This window comes from Scardinius erythrophthalmus (genome assembly GCF_964197995.2).
Source record: "Scardinius erythrophthalmus genome assembly, chromosome: 13".
In the NCBI taxonomy this organism is placed as follows: Eukaryota; Metazoa; Chordata; class Actinopteri; order Cypriniformes; family Leuciscidae; genus Scardinius; species Scardinius erythrophthalmus.
In genome coordinates, this window is record NC_138233.1 from 12,085,782 (window position 1) to 12,108,295 (window position 22,514).

The following is a 22,514-nucleotide window of genomic DNA, read 5'->3' on the forward strand; positions in this document are numbered from 1 at the left end:
AGGCATAACAAACCAAACATAGCCATGTTTAGGTATAAATATAAATGTTTAATGTTAACCACTGCTCAGGTTATTGGAATTATGCTTCCATTTAAATACCTTGGAAAGAGGGAATGGAACCTATTTTGTTAAATCAAAACAGATGATTCACCAAACATAACCGATTTGTAATTCATTGGGCACTTTATATTTAAACAACTAATAAAACAATGTTTATGTACTGTCAAAATAAAAACAACACATATCGATAGGAGAACAATCTTGATTTACTACTTGCCCCAAAACAAAGTACACAACAGATTTATACAAAGCGAAAAGAATTGAAAAATGAGCGGCTAATATAGGACTTTTTCCCATTCATAGTTTTAAACACAACGGTCTTTGTATAACACCGATTCAGCAAAATCAGATTTTACGCTAACTGAGACTATGACATCTCTGTGGTTGGTGACAAAAGACATTTGTTTTCATTCACTGCCCCAGGAAAGTGGCCATGGGGTCATCGGCTCGGTAACGTTTCATGCGGAAGGCTTCCATCTCCTCCTCTGTGGGTTCACGGACGTCCTTTAGGCTGCTGTACGGCCGCTTCCTCTCGTCAATCTGCATCAGCTCAGCCACCTGCTTCAGCCTCTGCTCCTCCGCATTCAACGCCTGCACAAAGACACATTGTTTTCCTCCACAATAGGCTATGTAGAGCACAGATGCGTTTAGCACATGACGATACAAGTGTGTGTGAGTGGCATTAAAAGAAACAGTCCACCCACCTTCTTCAACTTTTCTTTCTTTTTTGCTTCATCCTCCTCATCACTGCTGTCAGAATCTCTGTGTTTCTTGCTCTTTTTCTTCTTTTTCTTGTCTTTCATTTTTTCCTGGTGCATCTGTGAATTATTTTTTTGTTTAATACAATCATCTTCCTGTCATGTTCTTCTACTGTAATCATATCACAAAAAGGGGAAGGCTGTTAATGTACCTGTAAAAGAGTCTTTGGTTCTTCACTCGTTTGGGCCTCCTGTTCATCCTCTTCAAATAGAACAGAAGAATTACTCTGAAAAAAATAAGTAGAATTTTTTTTTTAACAGATTTGTGAGAGATAAATATATAGAAATAGATGCATGATTCAAATAGTATGTATTAAATAAGAAATAATAAAAGTAATAACATACATGTTTTTATACATAATTCATCATTTTAAAAAATCAGATTCTTGCTGCCTGTATTACCAACTCATGCATCACATTTTTTTCCCAGTGCATTACAATTCGCAATGGATGGTTCCATTTACAGGTAATACATTTGATACTCACCATTACTTTCCTGCCAGCTTCCCCTGTACAGTAACTTTGCTTCACCATCGAGTGGCAGCATTTGTAACCCCAATATCCATCTTTCCAATACGATCCCCAGATACACTGCAAAAGATATTTAACGTTTATAAAACAAAATCCAACATTATTAGCTTCTCCAGTTATGCAACACTTCCAGTAGCGCCAGCAAACTTACCATGTGGTTGTTAATGAGCACGTCCTCCTCGTATTTGGAGCAGGCCACAGCCTTCTCCTGTCCCTTCAACACCGCCCCGTGACGAGAATACTCCACATACTCCTCTGTCTGAGCCAGCAGAAGCTCTCGCGGAGGGGCGTCCAAGTGTTCCTCCCCACCGTACTGCAGAGAAGTGCAACATCAGCAAACGAGCAGGGGAAGGGGTATATTTTGCTATTTCACTTGTCAACAAAGGAGATTCTACACTGTACCCTTTCCAAAATAGTCTCTTTCTGTTTCTCTTTGAAATCGTCCTTTTTGACTCTGTAGGATTGATGGAGAAGTTGCAGCTTGGTTGGATCTGCCTGGAGGTGAACTTCAGATCCCTTCTCATAGGCTTCCCAAGCAAAGACTGCAGAAGAGACACACAAAACAATGCTAGACCAACAAGCACTGAGAGTTTGGAGGCCATTTTTAACATCAGGTACAGAGGAAGTTTTGTATGAGAAGACAAATCAAGACTACTCACGCTGTGTCTGGGCCATGGAAATGGTGTCTCCAGAGTAGCGCACAAAGTTGTCACCGGCATAGCCCACCCTGCCAAACCAAACACATCAGTTTGAGGACAGGCAGAGAAACAACTACAGAAATAGGCACATTTAAATGTTCCAATACACCACCTATAGTGATATTTTATTGTGACTTTTTTTTATTAGCTTACTGGAATTTAGCAAGTTAAACACATCAGCTTCCTTGGCATCTAGCAGACTATTTTCATTTTTACAATCCAATATTTAATAGTCCCATTAGAGAAACTTGGGCTTGCCTTAGTGGTGTACAATGTGTTGTAAACTAAGTAACTCTCTACTTAGTGGTTCTCAAACTGTGGGGCACGCCCTCATTGGGCAACAATCAAGTGCGTGAATAGCGGTTGGCACTCTGCCTTTATTAACCGGCACCAAATGCCAGTTCCACTGAATCGTGCTTCTTCAGACCATTGACTTGAACAAGCCTGACATAGAAGTTTTTCGCAATAGAAAAGCACCTCTTCAGGAATCACAAGTTGATATTGTGAACGTGCCGCTCCGCTGTCGTGTTCCGGGTCGGCAAGAAGACATACAAGAAGCTGAGCTCATCAAAAGAGCTCACTGCAGCCAATGATTGCCAATATATTGTTCATCCAAAGCATCACTAAAATGTTAACATTTTTGTTTAATTCGATTAAAAGGTATTTTCTGGCTATTATTCTCTCTTAAGGTTATATTTTCAATGATTCAATGGCATTACAACTTGAAACTATTACAGGTGTTTGTCATTTGTCACGTTTAAAAATCTTTTAGTTTTGTCATTTTTAGCTACATTTTTAAAGGTTTAAAGGGGGGAGTGACCAAAAAAGTTTGAGAACCACTGAGTTAGTGAGAGACCCCTACTTAGTACACAATCAGCAAACTTTCTATAAAAAATCCTATAACTTCCCTAACATAAAAGTGATGATCTTGGACAGTCAACTTTATATTAATATTCACATCAGCACATTTATTTTGATTGCATGCACAAATGCCCCTACTCTTCTGGATTCTTTCCAGTGTTGGAGTACGGGTTCTCCCTCATGGCTCGAGTCTTGGGATCATAGTAGGCTGAATTTGGATCCAGATTTCGGAGATACTGTAAAATAAAGACAGCAAAAGTTGGGAAAAACATGATACAGCACTCTGTGGTAATAATATTGAGTACTCATATGTTACTACTACTTATTCTGAGGAGATCATATTTATCCTCTTATAAATCATACTTATGGGACATTTTTATGGGAACTTTTAAGTGTGACTTTCTTTTAGCTCAGCTGCCCATTTTTTTTTTAGAAAAACAAATAGTGTCATGTCCTCGATTAACATACATCGGTTTGCCAAATTTCAAGTTATTTTTACCTTAGCGATGTCCTCGCGGATTCTCAGGTTTCTGACTGTGATTCGTCTCTTGGAGTCAAAGTTTTGTCCGGGCATGTCAAAGTCATCAACATATTTGTCCTCATCCTCATCTTCACTGCTGTGGTCCTGGACAGGGTGAGGAACATTTTTATTGAGTGCAGAGGCTCCACAATTTAAGTTTTATAGTCCAAAATGTACATAAAGATTAAGTTGAACATGATATGTACCTGAGCTGCATCATCATCAAGATGCTTCCTTGAATTCTAGAAGGATGTTAAAAAACGTTAACGTTTAATTCCATCAAATACAAGGTTAGGACAAACATATAGTAACATTTTCATAGTATATGATTGTCATGTTTTGTCATTTTTTTTGTAAAATGTGGAAACATTTTTAATACTTACAGCTTCATCTATTAGTTTACCAGAAGCTAACTCCTCCTGGAGTTTCTGAGCTTTAAGAGTTCGCTTGGCCTGTTAAAAAAAAATAATTATATATATATTAAATTAGCATGCATTATGGCTTATACAGGTAACAAGTGGTTCACAAACTTTGGTAGAGAAAAATATTTTTATATGCACCCACATAAAGAGACTCTCAGACATGACCTCACTTGCAAAATCCTATAGGATTTATTTGAAATGTAATTAATACAGTACTGCAACTTATTTATTTATTAATAGGCTTCTCTTTGTGTTCATGATGTGAAGTCTCTGAGTGGCTCTTAACTTGTTCGGCTTATTACTGTTAGAAGCTAATATGTTGAGGCATACACTGTGGTCTCTCTTCATTACCCACCGTTGTACTGGTGAATCCGAGGGTGAAATATGCCTCATCATTTTCTTGTCTTTAAAGGGATTCTCCACCGAAAAATGAAAATTGTCATCATATACTCACCCTCATGTTGTTTCAAACCTGTATGAATTTCTTTCTTCTGCTGAACACATAGGAAGATATTTAGAAGAATGTCAGTAACCAGACAGTTTTAGATACCATTGACTTCCATAGTATATTTTGTTCCTACTATGGAAGTCAATGGTATCAAAAACTCTCTGGTTACTGACATTCTTCTAAATATCTTCCTTTCTGTTACAGCAGAAGAAAGAAATTCATACAGGTTTGAAACAACATGAGAGTGAGTATATGATAACAGAATTTTCATTTTTTCAGTGGAGTATCCCTTTAAAACACAGTGCCTACACTGGATCTGACATTTGTCACATCGCACCACAACAGCTTGAGGCTGTCTACACTGGACACGACCAAAGTTTGGGAACCACTGGCCTATATAGTAATAAGACCTTTCCAACAAAATGTATGCAAATGGTCACGGGACAAACTTCTCTTTGCTAAGAAAAAAAACTCCGCATCAATGGCCTATCAGTATAATAGAATAAACATAAATACACAAAAAACTATCAACAACGTGACTTACCAGATCAACTTTTGAATATTCCTCTACAATGCGCATGTGCTCATCGGGATCGTACCCATTCCAGCGATCTCTCTTTCCATCATAATCCATTGAGAGCTGAATCTGGTCTTGCTCATCTGGTGCCAAACCTGTGCCAGAAAACTTCGCTCCAACCTTTCTGGGTCTCTGTGAAAGACATTTCAAAAGTGTTTACCATTCAAAAGTTTGGTTGGGTTGGTAAGACTTGTTTCTTTTTTTAACGTCTCTTATGCTCACCAAGGGCTGCATTTATTGGCTCAAAAATACAGTAAAAACATTAATATTGTGAAATAGTACTATAATTTAAAATTAGCTTTTAAAATAAGTTGTGCTGCTTAATATTTGATACTTTTTTCAGGATTCTTTGATTAAGAAAAAGTTGAAAAGAACAGCATTTATTTCATTAGAAATCTTTTGTTACAATATAAATCTCTTTTGATCAATTTAATGCATCTTTGCTAAATAAATACTGAACCAAAACTTTTGAACAGCAGTATACACTGCATAGTATTCAGTAGTAATAATAAGCTACTATTCCATTCTGAAGGCAGCACAAGAATGTGAGCAACATATAAATAACATCACAACACATATTTTAAACTGTTCACCTCCAAACAGTCTTTCTTCTTATGTGTAATGGCACCACAGTTTTCACATGCTCCTTTTCTGTATTTCGTGCTGACTGATTTCTAGTTGACAGGGAGGCAATCAGAAAGGGTTTTAGACATTAAATAACTTTTATAAATTATGTCTGAAATAAAATTATACCATATCTGAAAAGGGGAAGTGCTTACTTCTTGTACACCTCTCTTGTACCAATCTCCAATAGGTGCAAATTGACTCTGGTTTTCGTCCTGGGGTCTCTGGTGCTTGAGGGTGGGTCTCTTTGATGGGTCGATGTACCAAGGCACAGAGGAGATGTACTGGGGAATATGAGGGTTGATATCCCTAGTAACAAAATATTACGGTCAGAAAAAAAAGTTACTGGATATATGACGGCTATAAAATCAAACACATTCACACTTTTTATTTTAAATAACAGTCCTGATATCTATGAATGGTTCAGTGCATTCTGCTCAAGTTTTATTTCCATTCGCTCTGCTCAACATACTTTCCCTCCTCGTCAACTTCAGCTGGAGCATTTCCCAATTTTCTCTGTTCTTCCAGCTCTTTCTTCTTCCTCCAGTCTTCTCGGGTCATTTTCTTCGGCTCTTCGAGATCTACGATCCCCTCCGTCACTTTAGGCTCCTCCGTCGCCATGATCTTCACCTGTACCTATATATACATATATTCACATATAGCAATAATTTAGCTCTGAAAACAGTGAATGTGGGGGGGAAAAAACACTCCTCGTGATACCCAAACACAAAAACACAGACATCTAAAAATAAGAGATCAAAATCTGCTGTGACACAGTGTATACATCAGTATAAAATAACAGAAACCAGACAGTTATGAAAATATGTATGGCAATTTGAGTTGTGTATTATTTACAGCTAACGTTACTTGTAGTTGACGTAGACTTAGCTTTAAAATGAATAGCCAATATCTCTTACAAGTCCGGCATTAAGTCAATAAATCGTTAATTTACCTTATGTCTTGTGTGAAATTCAACAAACGATATTTTACACCTTGATCAGTCGGTTGCGCGAGTTGTTTACAAGCGTGTTGAAAGGACTTCCGGGTAACGACTTCCTGTCTTCCTCGCTGTGACGTGCTGCATGTACTTGTGTGTCTGAGTGTCGCCATCAGCTGGACTAAAGAGAATAACTGTGGTCAAGACTGGAAACTTACAGCCGGACATTTTCTCACACATCTGAGCGGTGGGTGGGTGTTGTTTCAGGAACCAGTTTGAGGAAGTTTATACTTTCAAGTGGTACTACTTATTTATTCCTCGCAATTACAAATCCTGTAGCAGGGTAAAAGATTTTACTGTTATTTCTATAGATGTTAGAACAAGCTGTTTCCTTAAGTGATGTAGATTAGAAGATGCTTTTATCCAAAGCGACTTTGGCAATCACAAGGGGTTAAGGCCACTGTTAAACAACAAGTCACATTGGGATTGCAAAACAACCTCAACCCTCAAAATAACGTAGAAATGTTGCTACTTTTTTGGTAAAGTAATTTTTTTTTTCAGCCTGAAAATGAGTTAAAATTATACTACTAGTACTAGAAGCTCATAAATGTGTTTGTTGCATACACACACTCAAATAGTAGCATTTTTGTATGGTTAAAATGAATACAATAGTGTACCATAATGCTTAATATAATGTTTCAATGCATTACATTTTTTCAAACTTCTGAATAATGGAGAATCAGCAAGGCTGTGAAACTCATCAGGACAATGCAGAGATGGCACTTTGTTAACTGAGTGAGTCAACACCAAGCTCTCCCACCCAGCATGACACTGAAGACTATTTAAAAATAGCCCTGATACAGTAACTGAAACTCTGTCAGACAAAGATAGGACTGAAACTCTGCCGGACAATGATACTGTCAGCTAATGGCCAACATAACTTTGCCTGATAAGACAGACAATGATAGACAATGGTTTCCTGAACTGTAACTCAAATGAGATGGCAGAAATACAGACACACTTCTAATAAGGACAAGTGCGGTACCATGTTTTATGACAAAATTCATTGTTTTTAGATAGTTTTAAAATAGTTACAAAGTTATAAATCATTCATTTAGTCATATTTTCCTGTTAGGCAGTCATATAGTAAGTGTGATGATTTATACAGAATCATTAGATGTGCATATATGTAACAGGATGTGGAAAACATGCTTCACTGTTAAGACAATAATTTAAATGCTTGTATGTTGATCAGTAAAAGTAAAACAAAGGGACAGTTGCTAAGCAGTGCGAACACTGGATTCTTATCAGTTTCCTTAATTTGTAGCATCAGAGATTTTTCTTCTCTGTAAGTTGTTGCTTTGTGCTCAGAGAGCCTCGTGGCCGCCGGTGAGTTTGTGGAAGAGCTCCTCGTTCAGTGTGTCGCTTTGCTGTCGTGAGCGAGTAGACAAGAAGATGTATCCTCCGATGTACTCGTGCACAACCTTACAGTCTGCGTTCACGCAGCTGAATGCTATGTTAATGTTTCCGTCGAATTCAATTGCAACCTTAAATAGAGAGACAGGTGTCGATAATTTAAAAGACTGAATTTCTAAGTGAAGCCAGTGTATTAAATGAGAACCTCTACGTCATTCTTCAGTGTCACATATTTTTTTCCTTATTTTTATTATAATTTAATTGAAACCTACCTGCCGTATGTCCCAATTGACATTCCACTGTCTCATATTATTATAACGCCAAGTCTTCACCACATCTCCAACTCCCAGGTCTATGCGGATCAGACGGTTGTTAGCGATGCCCATAACTTCATCCTTACGACTGCCCTTAAACCTGAGAAATTATTGGATTGTGAAACTGGATCAGACTTTTATAAAATCTCTATATTATAAAAAGTCTTTTTACCACATACCACTGCATATCTACCGTTTCCTAAATATCCAACAAGCGTGTTTAAAAGGTACTTCAATAGCTGACTATCTTTTTTTTGTGCCTGTAAGGTTAGTCCATTCACCTGATCATGAAGTAGGAAATTCCAAAGTCAGGCAGAGCTTGCCAGATCTGCAGAAACTTCAAGATGGCAGATGTCAAGGAAAGCTGGGCGACATTCTGAAAGGCTTCCAGGATACGAGGGGTTAACTGAAAAGAACAAAAAGAGGTGAGGTTGTGGTAATTAATATAGAATAGGCTATAGTTTATATATATATAAAGGTAACACAAACACTGAATAGATTACCTGAAATAAATATTGCCGTATATTATACAACATAAAATGCCTGGCAAGCACCTTTCATGGTCACTCTACCTGTTTGGGCTTGTATTTCTTCTGGTATCTTGGTGAGACGAGGCTGTGTGTGTTGATGCTGTCGTCAGTTTGTGCAGCGGGAGCTGCAGAATTGCAACGCTGCATGGAAAGGAATGTCTGGATGTTCTTCACTTCACTCTCATAGGAGCTGTCCAATAATGTCAGGCCTTTTGACGCCAGCTTACAGGCGGCCATCCATTGAGAATACTGCTTCTCCTGATTGGGTGGGGTAGGTGGGAATTAAAAAATAAATAAAATAAAAATTGTTTAAATCTCTGCAATTACACTACCATTCACTCTCAGAAAAAAAGGTACAAAAGCTGTCGCTGGGTACTAATATGTACCATTTAGGTACTAATATGTACACTTTTGGTACCAATATGTACCTTTGAGGGACTAATATGCAAAAGTACCGCCACAGTGACAGCTTTTGTACCTTTTTTTTCTGAGAGTGTTCAAAAGTAAAAAGAAAAGGATATTCAGCAAGGATGCATTCAATTGATCAAAAGTGAAAGTAAAGATGAAAAAAAAATGTCTGTTTCAAAAAAATGCTTTTCTTTTGGGCTATATTCATCAAGAAATCCTAAAAAAATTATTGTTTCCACAAACCTATTAAGCAGCACAACAATTGATAATAATAAATGTTTCTTGAGCAGCAAATCAGCATATTAGAATGATTTCTGTGAAGAATCATGTGACAGTGCTGGAGTAATGATGCTGAAAATGCAGCTTTGTCAGAATTTTTTTTATCTGAAAATATATTCAAATTCATATAAAAAAAACAGTTTTTACTGTATTTTTGATCAAATAAATGCAGCCTTGGTGAGCATAAGAGATTTCTTTCAAAACATAAACATTTCTTAGCGGAATTTTGAATACAGATCAATGTTATCGACAGTTACGCACATTTTCACAACGCAAGTAGATTTCGTTCATGCCTTCTGGTGCAGGAATGAGGAGTTTGATACAGAACTTCTGGCCTGCCACACTGACATCAGGGGCGACCTCACAGCCTGGGGAGATGCAGATTAGTTTCAGTTTACACTGATGAGTGTGTCTGCTCCACCTCCACTGAGGTGTGAAAACATATTCACATGATATACATGCACAGTGTGGGGGGAAGCTGCACACAGAAATGATTCATCTGACTGAATTTGTGTTTTTTCTGTATTTTATTTCTAATAAATAAATGACCTTTCAGGTTCAGTTGTTGCATGGGTTCTCCATAGCGGTCCTCTTTGCTTTTATAATAGGAGATTGATGTGTCCTGAAAGTTGCACCAGTACTGCTTGTAACCCTTTAGAGTGAGTCTCTTTGGCCTACAGGATGGAAAATCATATTTCATCATATCATCATAAAATCATAGGTCAAATGTTTTTAGGACTGACAGTAGGATTTAGCCAAAGGAAAGAGCCTCACCGAAATATTTTCAAATAGTCATTCAGCTCTGGAGCAGTCATATTGTCCTGTGAAAGTAAATCAGATGTTCACTGATGTCAGACCTCTAAATCTGTCTCTGCATTCCATCTCTATGTCGCTTTGCTGCTGTTATATTAAAGTAAAGAGGATTTATTCGAAGTGTCTCTCACCAGTATGTCTGTGCTGTTGCCGTCTCCCACCATCTTGACCTCCAGGGATTTCAGGGCAGACTCTAAGTCATCCATCCCTTGACAGGAAGAGACCATGTCCTCAGACAAGGACAGTTTGCCTATGTGGTACTGAATAAGAGAGTGGAGAAAGAGAGGTAGATGTAAGAATGCTATTGCTTACTATTACTGGCAGGATTGTTTTTCTGTTGTACCTGCAGCGCTCCAAACAGCATCATTTCCTCTTCTGTACAGTCTATGTCCTCCAAGAGAATCGCCCAGCGAGCTTGCTCATACAACTGCGTCAAACGCACCACATCATACTAGAACAGAGAGAGAATCAATTTTCCACTTCTTTCAGTTTCATGGCTCTGCATATCGGAACCAAAGTCCTACCTTGGGATCCATATCATGGAAAGTGTAGTATTTGAAACGAAGCCATAGTCTGTCATTCTCTTGTATTCCCTGCTGCATTAGTGAACGAGATGAATCCAACCACCTCCGGGGAACAGAGGAGCATTTATTTTAAGGGCGAAATGTGGAATATTATTTTTGAATGTGTATCTTTGTTTCTCGGCTGTACCTGGTGTGAATATGTGTTTTGTCCACCACACTGGCCGGCCGGTAGAGTTTAGCGATGGCTTCAGGAGCAGGTGAGGGCAGACTGACAGACAGCATTTTATACACCGCCTCAGTCTTAGGAGAGTCAGCAAAATGAGCCGGCATGCCATTGTACAGAGCTTGAACAGAACCTACGTCAAGATAAAATCCACTTTAAACTAGAATACTTTGACTAAATGATAACTCTAAATTTAAGCCTATGCCATTCCAGCTTGGGGTCAGTAAGTTGTCTTTTGATTATTTAAATTGGTATTTTTATTCAGCAAGGACACATTCAATTGATCAAAAGTGTATAATGTTAAAAAATGTCTACTTTAAATAAATGCTGTTCTTTTTTATTACTGTTTTACTGTATTGCAAGTAAGTGCAGCCTTGCCACATTAGAGGTTTCAAAAACATTAAAAAAAATCTTGCCTACCCCAAACTTTTGATTGGTAGTGTAACAAAAACGTATTTAATGTGTCATTTTGTGCACCTGCTGTTAGAGGAACATCTGTAAGATCATACAGCTCTTCTGACGAATCTTTGTCTTTCTTTTTCTTTTTTTCTTCAACAGGACGGAGCAAGGAGAGCTCCTCTGGGTGACGAATATCTGAAAGCGAGAAAGATTCATGTTGGAAATGGCCACCTGACACTTGGTAAAATGATTACAGATTGCTTACAGAGGGGACATTGGATCCAAGCTCACTTACTGAGAACCCTGCAGATGCCCACGACAGTGCGAAACACAGAACTGGAGAAACAGGCCCGCATCCTCAGAGTCGCCCCGTTTGGCAAGCCCAGTCGCAGAGGCTTGTGCTGTGGGGTGAAGATCAGGCGAGCGTCCGCGTGGACCCCACATTTGTCCAGTGTCCAGCCGGTCCGCAGCAACCACTGCTGCTTCTGCTCCCACCACAGGGCATGATCGGACCAGTCCTTCTTCAGCTCTAGAGATAAGACACAAGAACATCTCATGGGGTAAATAAAGATTGAGGAACCCTACATAATTCTATACATGGGTATTTACAAAAATGAAAAAAGTTGTTGTGCTGTTGACCGTACACACGTTTAAAAGTTTGGGGTTGGTTCGATTTTTTTAAATGTTTTTCAAAGAAGTCTTTTTATTCTCACCAAGGCAAAATAAAATATATTTAAATAAAAAAAAAACTTAACATTGTTAAAGGGATAGTTCACTTTGAAATAAAATTTTGGTATGTTTTAGCTTACCTCAAGGGCATCCAAGATGTAGGTGTCTTTTTTCCCGCAGTAGTTTCAATTTTGATATTTTTAGATCAAACCGTTCTTGTCTGTCAGTCATATAATGCAGGTCTGTGGTCACTGTCTCAAAGAGCATGCACAGAGTCCAAATTAAAACAATTCCCCATCGTCCAAATTAAACAATTCCCCTTCGTAAGTACACATTGATGGCCTAAGACACGAAACGAGCGGTTTGTGTGAGAAAACGAACAGTATTTATATCGTTTTTACCTCTTATAACACAGCCACGTCCAAGTGATCTGAGGACGCTCGCGCATCCTGGTGTGCGACGTGTACGCAGACTGGTGCATAGATATATACACTAGATGTCGCCTTGTCCATGGCAGTTCATCGGAACGAATGTCTTTAAGGCGACATCTAGTGTATATATCTATGCACCAGTCTGCGTACACGTCGCACACCAGGATGCGCGAGCGTCCTCAGATCACTTGGACGTGGCTGTGTTATAAGAGGTAAAAACGATATAAATACTGTTCGTTTTCTCACACAAACCGCTCGTTTCGTGTCTTAGGCCATCAATGTGTACTTACGAAGGGGAATTGTTTAATTTGGACGATGGGGAATTGTTTTAATTTGGACTCTGTGCATGCTCTTTGAGACAGTGACCACAGACCTGCATTATATGACTGTCAGACAAGAACGGTTTGACGTAAAAATATCAAAATTGAAACTACTGCGGAAAAAAAGACACCTACATCTTGGATGCCCTTGAGGTAAGCTAAAACATACCAAAATTTAATTTCAAAGTGAACTATCCCTTTAAATATTATTACTTTTATAACATTTCTGATTATTATCAATGCTGAAAACAGATATTATTTTTGTGGAAACCACAATACATTTTGTTTTCATGAATCTTCAATGAATATAAAGTTCAAAAGCATTTATTTGAAATAGAATTTTTTTTGTAAGAATGTAAACGTAAAAGCTGCTGTCACAGAATTAGTGCACAACTAAAATGAATGATACACATCTTTTTATTAACAAATATAATAGCCCGTTTTTGAAGCATCTAGAACATAACTCACTGGTCTGCTCAACTAATTTGAGAATAACTCCACCAATGTGCAGGTCAGAGGTCACACTGATTTTGAAAGGTGGGGCATCAGGTCCAAGCTCCTCCACTGCGACTGTAAGGTCCCACGCTGCCATTCTGCTGCCAAGAGACCCCAAAAAAGCTGGAACCAATGAGGTTTGATTACACACAAGCTATTCTGTACAGTACATTGTTCTATTTCAGTGTTGAGCGGAGACCAAAATGCGAACTTTAAAAGGCACGATAAGCAGCTGTACATCACATGGTTAGCATGATCATACTGATGGTAATGGACACATCACCAGCACATGCTTCATCATGCTATTTTGCTCCAAGTTATGTTAATATCTACTGTGGCCGATACTTCCCTTTTACACACGAATCACATGGAACCACATTTCCTCTTTTAATCAAGCGTCTAATCCACAACTAGATGTTAAAAGTTGTTTTGGTGTATGGTATTGGTCTGTGTGTGTGGGTGTGGGTGTGTGTCATAAATGTGAATGCAGTTCACTGAAACTGAAAACTGAAATAGACCTAGACTCAAGAAACTTTACACACATATTTAACATTTCAACTTTAATTGTGACATAAATGTCTTTTAAACTCTATATTAAAATAAACTAATAGAGAAATTCAACACTTAGGAACGGCAACGTGCTTAGTCGGGTAGATATTAAATGTGTTAGATGCCATTTAATCAGTTTTATACTGTATTATACTATAAATTACTATTCATATTCATCCTATTAAATGACTATTCATATTTCTAAATGATTACTTGTTTATGATCTGAAATAAAGTGTCTACAGAAATGTCTCACTGTTGTTGTTTTAAACTACTCACTATTATTAGCTCAAAATATGAGTCAAATATTGATTAATATTTTATTACCTTTTCTGTTGTGCTCTGGATTTGCCGATAGAGTCTTAGTTTTGCGCAGCCAATTAAAAGCTGGTAGGTCCCTTTATGAGATACGCAGACAAACACACACGCAAGACCCCTCTGCTGTGATCAGTTGTGGTTTTTCAGGGTATGTCAGAGCTGACAAAAAAGGGTGTTCCTCTTTGCTCTGCTTCCGTATAACGGAACTGTATATTACAGTTTTATTTTCACACAGGGTGTGCTCTTACACACATACACAAAAGAAGAACTAGTTTTTAACTTGGTCCATATTGAAAAAAGATGTGTAAAAGGGTGTATGGGATATGGTAAAATGACATTTCAATGCTATAGTTCCACTTCAAATAAATCTGTTTTTTATGACCTCACATTAATTGACAGAGTGCATCCAATATTTGTACTTTATTTATATTTATACCATGGTCTGGGTGAATACTCGATTCTGATTGGCTGCAGGGTGTCCGTTAAAAAGTGATAATGTACACCTAGGAAAGGCGTGCCGTCAATTTGCCTGATGACAGTTCTAAATGATTGCGCTGGCTCAAACTCACTGATCAACTGCTGCGGTCGGGTCGCTGTGGCCACGTTGCTTGGCAACGCCTGTATACGGGAGATATTAAATAGTGCGCTCGCAGAGATGGGACCAAGTCACACATGTGCAAGTCTCAAGTAAGTCTCAAGTCTTAACCTTCAAGTCTCAAGTAAGTCCCAAGTATTTTTTTCTTGGGCAAGTCAAGTCAAGTCAAGTCACAGGCTATGTCAAGTCAAGTCAAGTCAAGTCCTGTAGTAGGTCAAGTCAAGTCCAAGTCAAGTCACATTATTATTGTAATTTTACCTGCAGAATCTGATCTTAATAAAGTGTAAAGACCAGATATGGGTAACTGTCAATAAATTACAATAATTTGGAGTTGCATTGTAAATACTCATGTTCAGTAAAATACATCATGGAATCAAACAAAATTGTTACTTCATAAAATTATTTATTTTTCACTTCTGCCAACAGTGTTTAAAATGTAACAAAGTTTAATGTTGTATGTAAACTGTGTTTACAATAAGTGTATTGTGATTGTCAAAACATTTTAGTAACTAAACTGAATTGTATTCGGTTTAGTGACAACATGTTACAATGTTTACATGGTACAATTTCTGGTAAGCTACGCTTTTTTATTATTTCAATTCAATTATTGTAATCTGATTTAATATTGACTCATTTGGATAAATATTAGGTAGGCTACACAAGATAGGCATTAATTTTTCTCAAGAAAAAAACAACTCACCTAATGCTGTAAATATACAGAGAGAGATAATGCGTTTTTTATTATAATAACAACTTTATTTAATGATAAGTAAAAATATAATAAATATGTAATAGTACACATATTTAGCAAAATACTTTTTTCTAGCCAACTAACGTGCTATAGCCATATTATGGTCATCAAATGGCTTTCCTGGGGTAAATGTTATGTGACATAATTGTTCTCCAGCTGTTTTATTAAACCATTTGTTTGATTGATTGGTCGATATTATGTATGAGGAATATACATTTCGGTAAGTTGTAGGCCTACTGTATCTTTCAACATTGTTCATTCGTGTTTATTTTTAGAGATGATCGGTTCACCTGCCGCTAGGGATCTGTCGCGTCACATTTACAAGCGCCAAAACGGTATTTATTGTTTGAATTTCGTAATAAAAGTGACATAATCTGAGAGCTGAGATTTTTTTTATATCATATGTAACCTCCTCTTGCGTCGCGATTTTTCTGTGCGTGAGAAAATGAACGTGTGGCGACGTGAGAGCATGTGAAAAGTGTCGCGTGTGTCTCACGGTGAATGCGTGAGTTGGCAGCTCTGTCTGGCTATCCGCGATGTTAATGTTGCATGTCTTGCAAAGCGCTGTTCATCTTTTGCCATCTTGTGAATAATTCTTGAAGCCGAAAGCGATGACCCTCGGAGTCAGTACCCCTCCGGCTGACATGTTGATGTGATATCTGATCTGAGTGGGCGTGGTGTGCGAGGTACGAGAGGGCGCGACTGATGATAGTGTCGTGATCCAGTCATGACAACGCTATTCTCAGCCTGCGCTCCAGCTGGGTAATCAACTTTATTTTTTAAAATAATTTATATATTTTATATTCAAACTTGAAAACATGATGTGATTAACACTCAAGTCATTCAAGTCATCGTGTCTCAAGTCAAGTCAAGTCCCGAGTCTTTAACTTCCAAGTCCGAGTCAAGTCTCAAGTATTTTATTTTTTGTCAAGTCAAGTCACAAGTCATAAAAATAGCGACTCGAGTCGACTCGAGTCCAAGTCACCAAGTCACAAGTCCCCATGTCTGTGCGCTCGACTTAATAAATAAAAACCCTCACGATTTTTACTCTAAAACACATTAAAGTATTATTAATTGATTAAATATTTCTTTCTTTCGTAAGTAACCATGGTATAAGCGGGTTAATGCCCTTCGAGGTGTCCATTATCAGGTTTTAATGGACTTCACGCCTCGCCGTCGTCCATTAAAACCTGATTATGGACACCTCGTTGGGCATTAACCCTTACATAAATAATATGTATAAATAATAAATTCTATATATATGTTATACATATTATTATATTTTATATATGTGTATGTTATATATATGTGTGTGTGTGTGTGTGTGTGTGTGTGTGTGTGTGTGTGTGTGTGTGTGTGTGTGTGTGTGTATAATATGCACACACACAGTACGGTCAAAAGTTTGGAAACATTACTATTTTTCATGGTTTTAAAAGAAGTTTCTTATGCTAATCAAGCCTGCATTTATTTGATCAAAAATACAGAAAAAACTGTAATATTGTGAAATATAATTACAATTTAAAATAATGGTGAATATACTTTAAATCTAATTTATTTCTGTGATGTAAAGCTGACTTGTCATCAGCCATTACTCCAGTTTTCAGTGTCACATGATCCTTCTTAAATCATTCTAATATTATCAATGTCAGAAACAGTTGTGCTTCTTAATATTTTTTATTAAAAAACCTGTGATACTTTTTTTCAGGATTCTTTGATGAATAAAAAGTTAAAAAGAACAGTGTTTATTTAAAATATAAATCTTTTGTAACAATATACCCTGTTGTTCAAAAGTTTGGAGAATTTTTTTGAAAGAAATTAATACTTTTATTCAGCAAGGATGTGTTAAATTTATAAAAAGTGAGTAGAAAATATTAATATTTTGAATAAATGCTTTTCTTTTCAACTTTTTATGATTATCACAGGTTAGAAAAATAAAAAATAAAAATAAAGCAGCACAACTGTTTCCAACATAACTGAGTATCAAAACAGCATGTTAACATTCAACATTTATTCAAAATAGAAATATTTTCTAACAATATAAATCTTTACTTTTCACTTTTTACCAATTTAACACATCCTTGCTGAATGAATGATTTCTGAAGGATCATGTGACACTAATTATGCTGAAAACTCAGGTTTGAAAAATATAATAAATTGTATTTTAAAGTATATTAAAATAGAAAACCATTATTTAAATTGTAATAATATTTCACAATAATATATATTTTCCCCCTGTATTTTTTATGCAGGCTTGACGAGCATAAGAGACTTATTTCAAAAACATTAAAAATAGTAACGTTTCCAAACTTTTTACCGGTGATGTATGTCCTAATGCATATAAAGTTTAATCTAAAATCAAGATGTTGAAAATGGTACTTGTCAAACCAAAATTATTAGTGTCGGACTAGACTAAATAGTGCGCTTACAGCGTCTTGCCGCTAGAGATCAGTAAAGGATAAATGATGTTGATCCGGGACAATCCAAATACCGAGAAGCGCTTGAGTTAATTCATGGACCCCTACATATTGGTATAGTCCCATTTGCTTTTATTGTACCAGACAGTTGACTTTCAATTTCACTTCTTACTTTATAAACTCTTTCTTACAACTGTCTTCAAATCGAAACAAGGATAAAATCGAGGCGCAGACGGGAGTCATTCGGGCTTTAAACATTAAATTTGCCAGCTGTCAACTGTCAAGACAGACCAGAGTCACCAGACCATGGTGTTTCAGATGTCAAAACTTGCTGCTCGTGTTTCACTCTCTAAAAGTGTTGGGTTCATATCCGGCACTGAAAACAGATGGCCGAGTCATCTCAATTTCATCAGCAGACTTGCACATCGCTCCTTTCATGCCCTCTGCAGCGAAGGCAGAGGCTCTGCGAGTATCAAAGCGCTGGCCTCCCGGGGGGTCTTACGTAAAGCAGGCAGGTGGGAGAAGGTTTCCTCAGCCTCAAAGTCTCTCCACTGGCAGAGTGGAGGGGCCGTTAAGCCACTTCGCTCCGGCATGGTTGTCCTAGGAGCCGTGGGGGTCTCGGCTGCCTTGCTGGCGTCTCTGCGCACGAGCACGCTGCACGCTATGAGCGCGCGGCCCGGCCTGAACCTGGACTCGGAGAACAGTGACTGGAAAGAGGCAAAGAGTGAGTCTCTCCCTAGAGTTGATGTCAGACACCCGTCTCTGTTAACCTTCATTAACAGAGAACCAGAAAGAAATATAAGAAATTAAGAAATATAATAACGCCATCCTCTGAAGAGGTCTAATTTGCGATAATGACTCAACATCAACCTGATATCTATCTATCTATCTATCTATCTATCTATCTATCTATCTATCTATCTATCTATCTATCTATCTATCTATCTATCTATCTATCTATCTATCTATCTATCAGAAGGCTTTCTCGTGCCAACATCACAGTTTGTTTACAAACTTTACTCATCTAGTTATTAATAATATAGTTATGAATTTCTGAATAAAATAAAAACGTCACATTTTTGTTTTTCCTTTATTTTGGTATGATTTGGTTTAAATTATTTATATTTGGTAGATACGCTTTGCTCCATGGATAAGGAGAAGAGGAGGGAAATGTACAGGGTTGACTTCATTCCTCTGGAGAAGATTCCTGTCTGGAGTCCATCAGGTGAACAAAACACTCATCATGTATAATAATAATTATAGCAAAAGTGAATCTCTTTTGTTTTGAGCTGAGTACAATTTGATCTGTTTGTAGTCCAGAAAGTGTTTGAAGGTTTAAGACATGAATATATTGTTTTATTGGATGTAGACCACATTGGGGTTGTTTTGTGTAAAACAGTTTATATGTGAACATCACTGTTTGCTGCTTCTTAGGTGGCTCCTCTTGTAAGCCTCAGTACCAAGTCAATGAAGAGTTGAATAAGAAAATATCCCTCTTCAGTGGCGACATCACAAAACTGGAGATCGACTCGATTGCCAACGCAGGTGAGAGTCGAAGTACACACTGTAAAAAATTATTTTTTGGTGAAGTAAATACTACTGAAAAAAAACAATGTAATTTACATGAAAAAGTTAGTTCAGGCAAGAATAAAAAAAAATCTAAGTAAATTCTATATCAGTACTTAATTCAAGCGAGTAGAAATGAAAGCGTAAATATCAACTCAATAAAATTAAGTTAAAATTACTCAAGTTTTCTAAAACTGGGGTTCCCATCATGCACTGGGCCTTGAATAATTAATGAGGTTCATTTTTCACTGGTTTCCAGCTGTATTTACACTGTTTTATCATTGCTTTTGTTGTCAGGATTAGTAACTTGCCATTTTGTGACATTTCGAGTAGATTTTTTGCTCTAAATGACACATTCAAACACAAAAATGATCCATCAAATGTTACCGTCATTGTGTATTGTCTACCAAGTATTGATGTCTTTGCATTCACATGTTGCATTAACATCTGACATGATTTAGTATAAATTGCTTAGATAATCTAAGTAAAATGCATACTATAAATAACTGGTATAATACAATATTATTGTTTGAGTGAAATGTAATGCAAAGGAAAATTCAACTAAATCAATATTTTAATTAACTAAATATTAATATTAATCAACCTTTTACTAGCTAAGTTAAAATGACTTATTTTCTTTGTTACTTTCACTTAACTAGGTTAAGTAAAGTTTACTTAATTCCATATTCCAAGTAAATTTAACTTAAAGATTTTTAATTAAAGCTACTGATAAATATGTTTAGGTTTTTACTTGGCAAACTTTGTAAATTTACTAGCATTTTCTGAGTGAAAAAAGTTTCCTAGCTTTTTTCAAGTAAATCCTACTCCAAATTTTTTTCAGTGCAGGAAAAATCATAGTCTACATTTACCTGCTTGTGTTTGTCTGACAAACAATTGTATCGTTTCCCAAAACCGTGTGTGCCTGGCCGTACATTATAAACTTCAAACAGATTCAGCAGTTTATTGTTAAAAGATTTTTTTTCTAGGCCATTTTTATTTCATTGTTGTTGAAAATATACAATCTGCAGGAAGATTTGGCATAGTTGAGTTTGAATGTTTGTGGCCCTGTTTTGTCTGAAATGAACTCTGCTATATTAAGGCAGTACAACAACAAAAACCCTCTCTTCAGCCGTGTCACTCTTTTTCCAGTACTATTTTAATAAAGTTGAACAGTAATTGTCAGCGGTCCTCATCAGTAGAGCTCATGTGGAGGTAGAGCTTACTGTCTGTCTCTGGGATCCAGTCAGTCCCTTTGTAGACACACCTGAGAGTTTTGGAACATTCATCTGCATTTGCTTGTGTGTTCTTGGCAGTTAAGTGACTTTCAGAAGCTTTCAAGCTTCTCACATTTGCATCCTTTAAATAGCAAAAGAGACAAGTCAAGCACTATGATGACAGACTAAAAACACCAGGGGCGTAGCCATCCTTTTAGAAGTGAGGGAAACAGAAATGCCAAGTGTATTACCAGGTTTTTTTTCCTGACAATTGTCTAATTGACAGGTTTTATTTTTTCTTATCTCTTGCTATTAATTGGCTAAGAAATCAAATACACTGCTGAGCATTAACCAGTTATTTCTATTCTATAGCATTTTTTTCTATATTTTACAAATGACAAATTTATGATTGGTTTGTATACTACTAACACTTGTGCATTAATTCATCATGGATTTTATACAATGTAAAAAAAAAAATGATCACAGATTTTTTTCTTCTTATAAAAGATTTCCTGGAGCGCCACAAGTTATTAATTCTACGAGTCAGTTTTGGGCTTTTTGTGAGAGAGCCGGCTTCCAGTATGAATGAAGCATACATTACACAAGAGTGTTTAGCCCTCCATAATGTTTACATCACCACATTTTAGATAAGAATAAAACATCTGGTCATGCATAGACTATCTTGACTCTGAATTTAATCTAGATTTATTCACATTGGCCCATTAAAACTTCTATGTGAAGACGCTTGCCGGAAAAAAATTTGGGGGACGAATTTATTGCGTATTCTACAGCCATGAAAAACACCATTGGTTACATCTAATTAAAGCTCTACCTCCAAACTTTAGTCAGAGTAGCCATATTTAATTTTGCACAAAGGAAACAAGGTTGTGAGGGACAGATTTACAGTGTGTTGTACTGTTGTAATGTGTACCTTGGTGTCAGTTGTTCAAAACTGATTCAAAACGAAAGATTGATTGTAAAATTAGATGGAACTAAGATATAAGGACTGTACATCTATCCCTCACAGCCTTGTTTTCATTTGTGCTCAAATAAATATGTCGTCTAACCTGAATAGGGTCCATTGTAGGTCAGGAAATGAAACAATTTCATAATTAATCTACAGCTATTAGAGTCAGCATATTCCAGATATTTAGCATATTGACATTAGCATATTCATACAGGGTTAGTAGAGTGCTCAGGTTTATTATTTCTCCATCATCACCTCTAAGCTGCCATAAAGCAAAGAAATGATTGGTTAATGTTTTAGCAATCATATTGCCAGATAGGACGCTTGCTGCTAGATGGCCTAATGGAGCTCATTTAAACAGGTATGCATGAGTAGAAAGAAAGGAAGTGGGCAAGGAGAAAAAGAAGCTGAAAAGGCAAAGGACTAAGAGTGAGCATGAAGAGAGAGAGAGAGGAGTTTGTCTGACAGGGCATTGATTCATCTCTCCCAGTTGACGCATTGATCGGCTGGCCGTAGGTCTCGGTGTAAAAGCGCGAGGATTAACAGACTGTCCAGTGGTCATTCATTTGGAGGTTGAAATGAAGTTCTCAGGACTGCTAAGTATGCATCTCACTCACCAAAGTACCCAATTGAGTGAAAGCACGCACTTGTTGTATCTAGTATGTTTTTATAGCATGTTGCTTTAGCAGATTTTGCAGGTACAATACAACCTGATTGGTGTTTTTGGAAGTCAACTTGAAATGGCATTTGCAACTTATTGTGACATTTACGAATGAAATGGTTTGATTTTACCTATTGGGATTTGGCTGGGTCTTGAAAAGTTGTTGCTGTATGATAGGTTGAAAAAATAAGAGGGCTTGGTGACATCAACCATAAAAAAGAAG

General features: G+C 37.0%; 3 protein-coding genes across 7 annotated transcripts in view; 1 reads left to right on the forward strand and 2 right to left on the reverse strand.

Moving 5' to 3' along the window:
* Positions 1–30: 30 nt before the first annotated feature.
* On the reverse strand, positions 31–7,268 carry slu7 (SLU7 homolog, splicing factor). 2 transcript variants are annotated; one of them, XM_081383351.1, is made up of 16 exons: positions 6,492–7,268; positions 5,972–6,135; positions 5,655–5,808; positions 5,469–5,549; positions 4,843–5,007; positions 3,812–3,880; positions 3,635–3,670; positions 3,408–3,533; positions 3,047–3,144; positions 2,009–2,076; positions 1,752–1,891; positions 1,501–1,662; positions 1,305–1,409; positions 971–1,045; positions 765–878; positions 31–651 (listed from the first exon to the last, which is right to left on the reverse strand). In XM_081383351.1, exons 2-16 carry the CDS (start codon positions 6,118–6,120, stop codon positions 472–474), a joined length of 1,722 nt encoding a protein of 573 aa, XP_081239477.1. In that variant the 5' UTR covers positions 6,121–6,135; positions 6,492–7,268; the 3' UTR covers positions 31–471. The 2 variants fall into 2 exon arrangements, with proteins under 2 accessions (XP_081239477.1, XP_081239476.1); XM_081383350.1 differs by having other exon boundaries at positions 6,452–6,610.
* Positions 6,726–14,325, reverse strand: fermt3b (FERM domain containing kindlin 3b). Of its 2 annotated transcripts, none has more exons than XM_081383348.1 (15): positions 14,133–14,325; positions 13,231–13,380; positions 11,638–11,871; positions 11,421–11,537; positions 10,908–11,076; positions 10,721–10,823; positions 10,540–10,647; positions 10,328–10,456; positions 10,158–10,204; positions 9,933–10,057; positions 9,645–9,751; positions 8,739–8,954; positions 8,448–8,572; positions 8,125–8,266; positions 6,726–7,983 (listed from the first exon to the last, which is right to left on the reverse strand). In XM_081383348.1, the coding sequence occupies exons 2-15, from the start codon at positions 13,352–13,354 to the stop codon at positions 7,804–7,806; spliced, it is 1,926 nt and encodes a 641-aa protein (XP_081239474.1). In that variant the 5' UTR covers positions 13,355–13,380; positions 14,133–14,325; the 3' UTR covers positions 6,726–7,803. The 2 variants fall into 2 exon arrangements, with proteins under 2 accessions (XP_081239474.1, XP_081239475.1); XM_081383349.1 differs by having other exon boundaries at positions 13,231–13,358; positions 14,133–14,322.
* Positions 14,326–17,953: 3,628 nt separating this feature from the next.
* The window catches only part of macrod1 (mono-ADP ribosylhydrolase 1), a 66,864-nt gene continuing 62,303 nt past the window's right edge, over positions 17,954–22,514 (forward strand). For 2 of the 3 annotated variants that reach the window (XR_014031411.1, XM_081383353.1), the window contains exons 1-3: positions 17,961–18,607; positions 19,016–19,108; positions 19,318–19,428. Coding sequence is in view for 2 of the 3 variants with exons in the window: in XM_081383353.1 (XP_081239479.1) it covers positions 18,190–18,607; positions 19,016–19,108; positions 19,318–19,428 (622 nt within the window). In the remaining variant the exon portion in view is untranslated. Of the gene's footprint in view, positions 18,608–19,015; positions 19,109–19,317; positions 19,429–22,514 lie in introns of all 3 variants that reach the window. The other variant, XM_081383354.1, reaches the window with a different exon arrangement.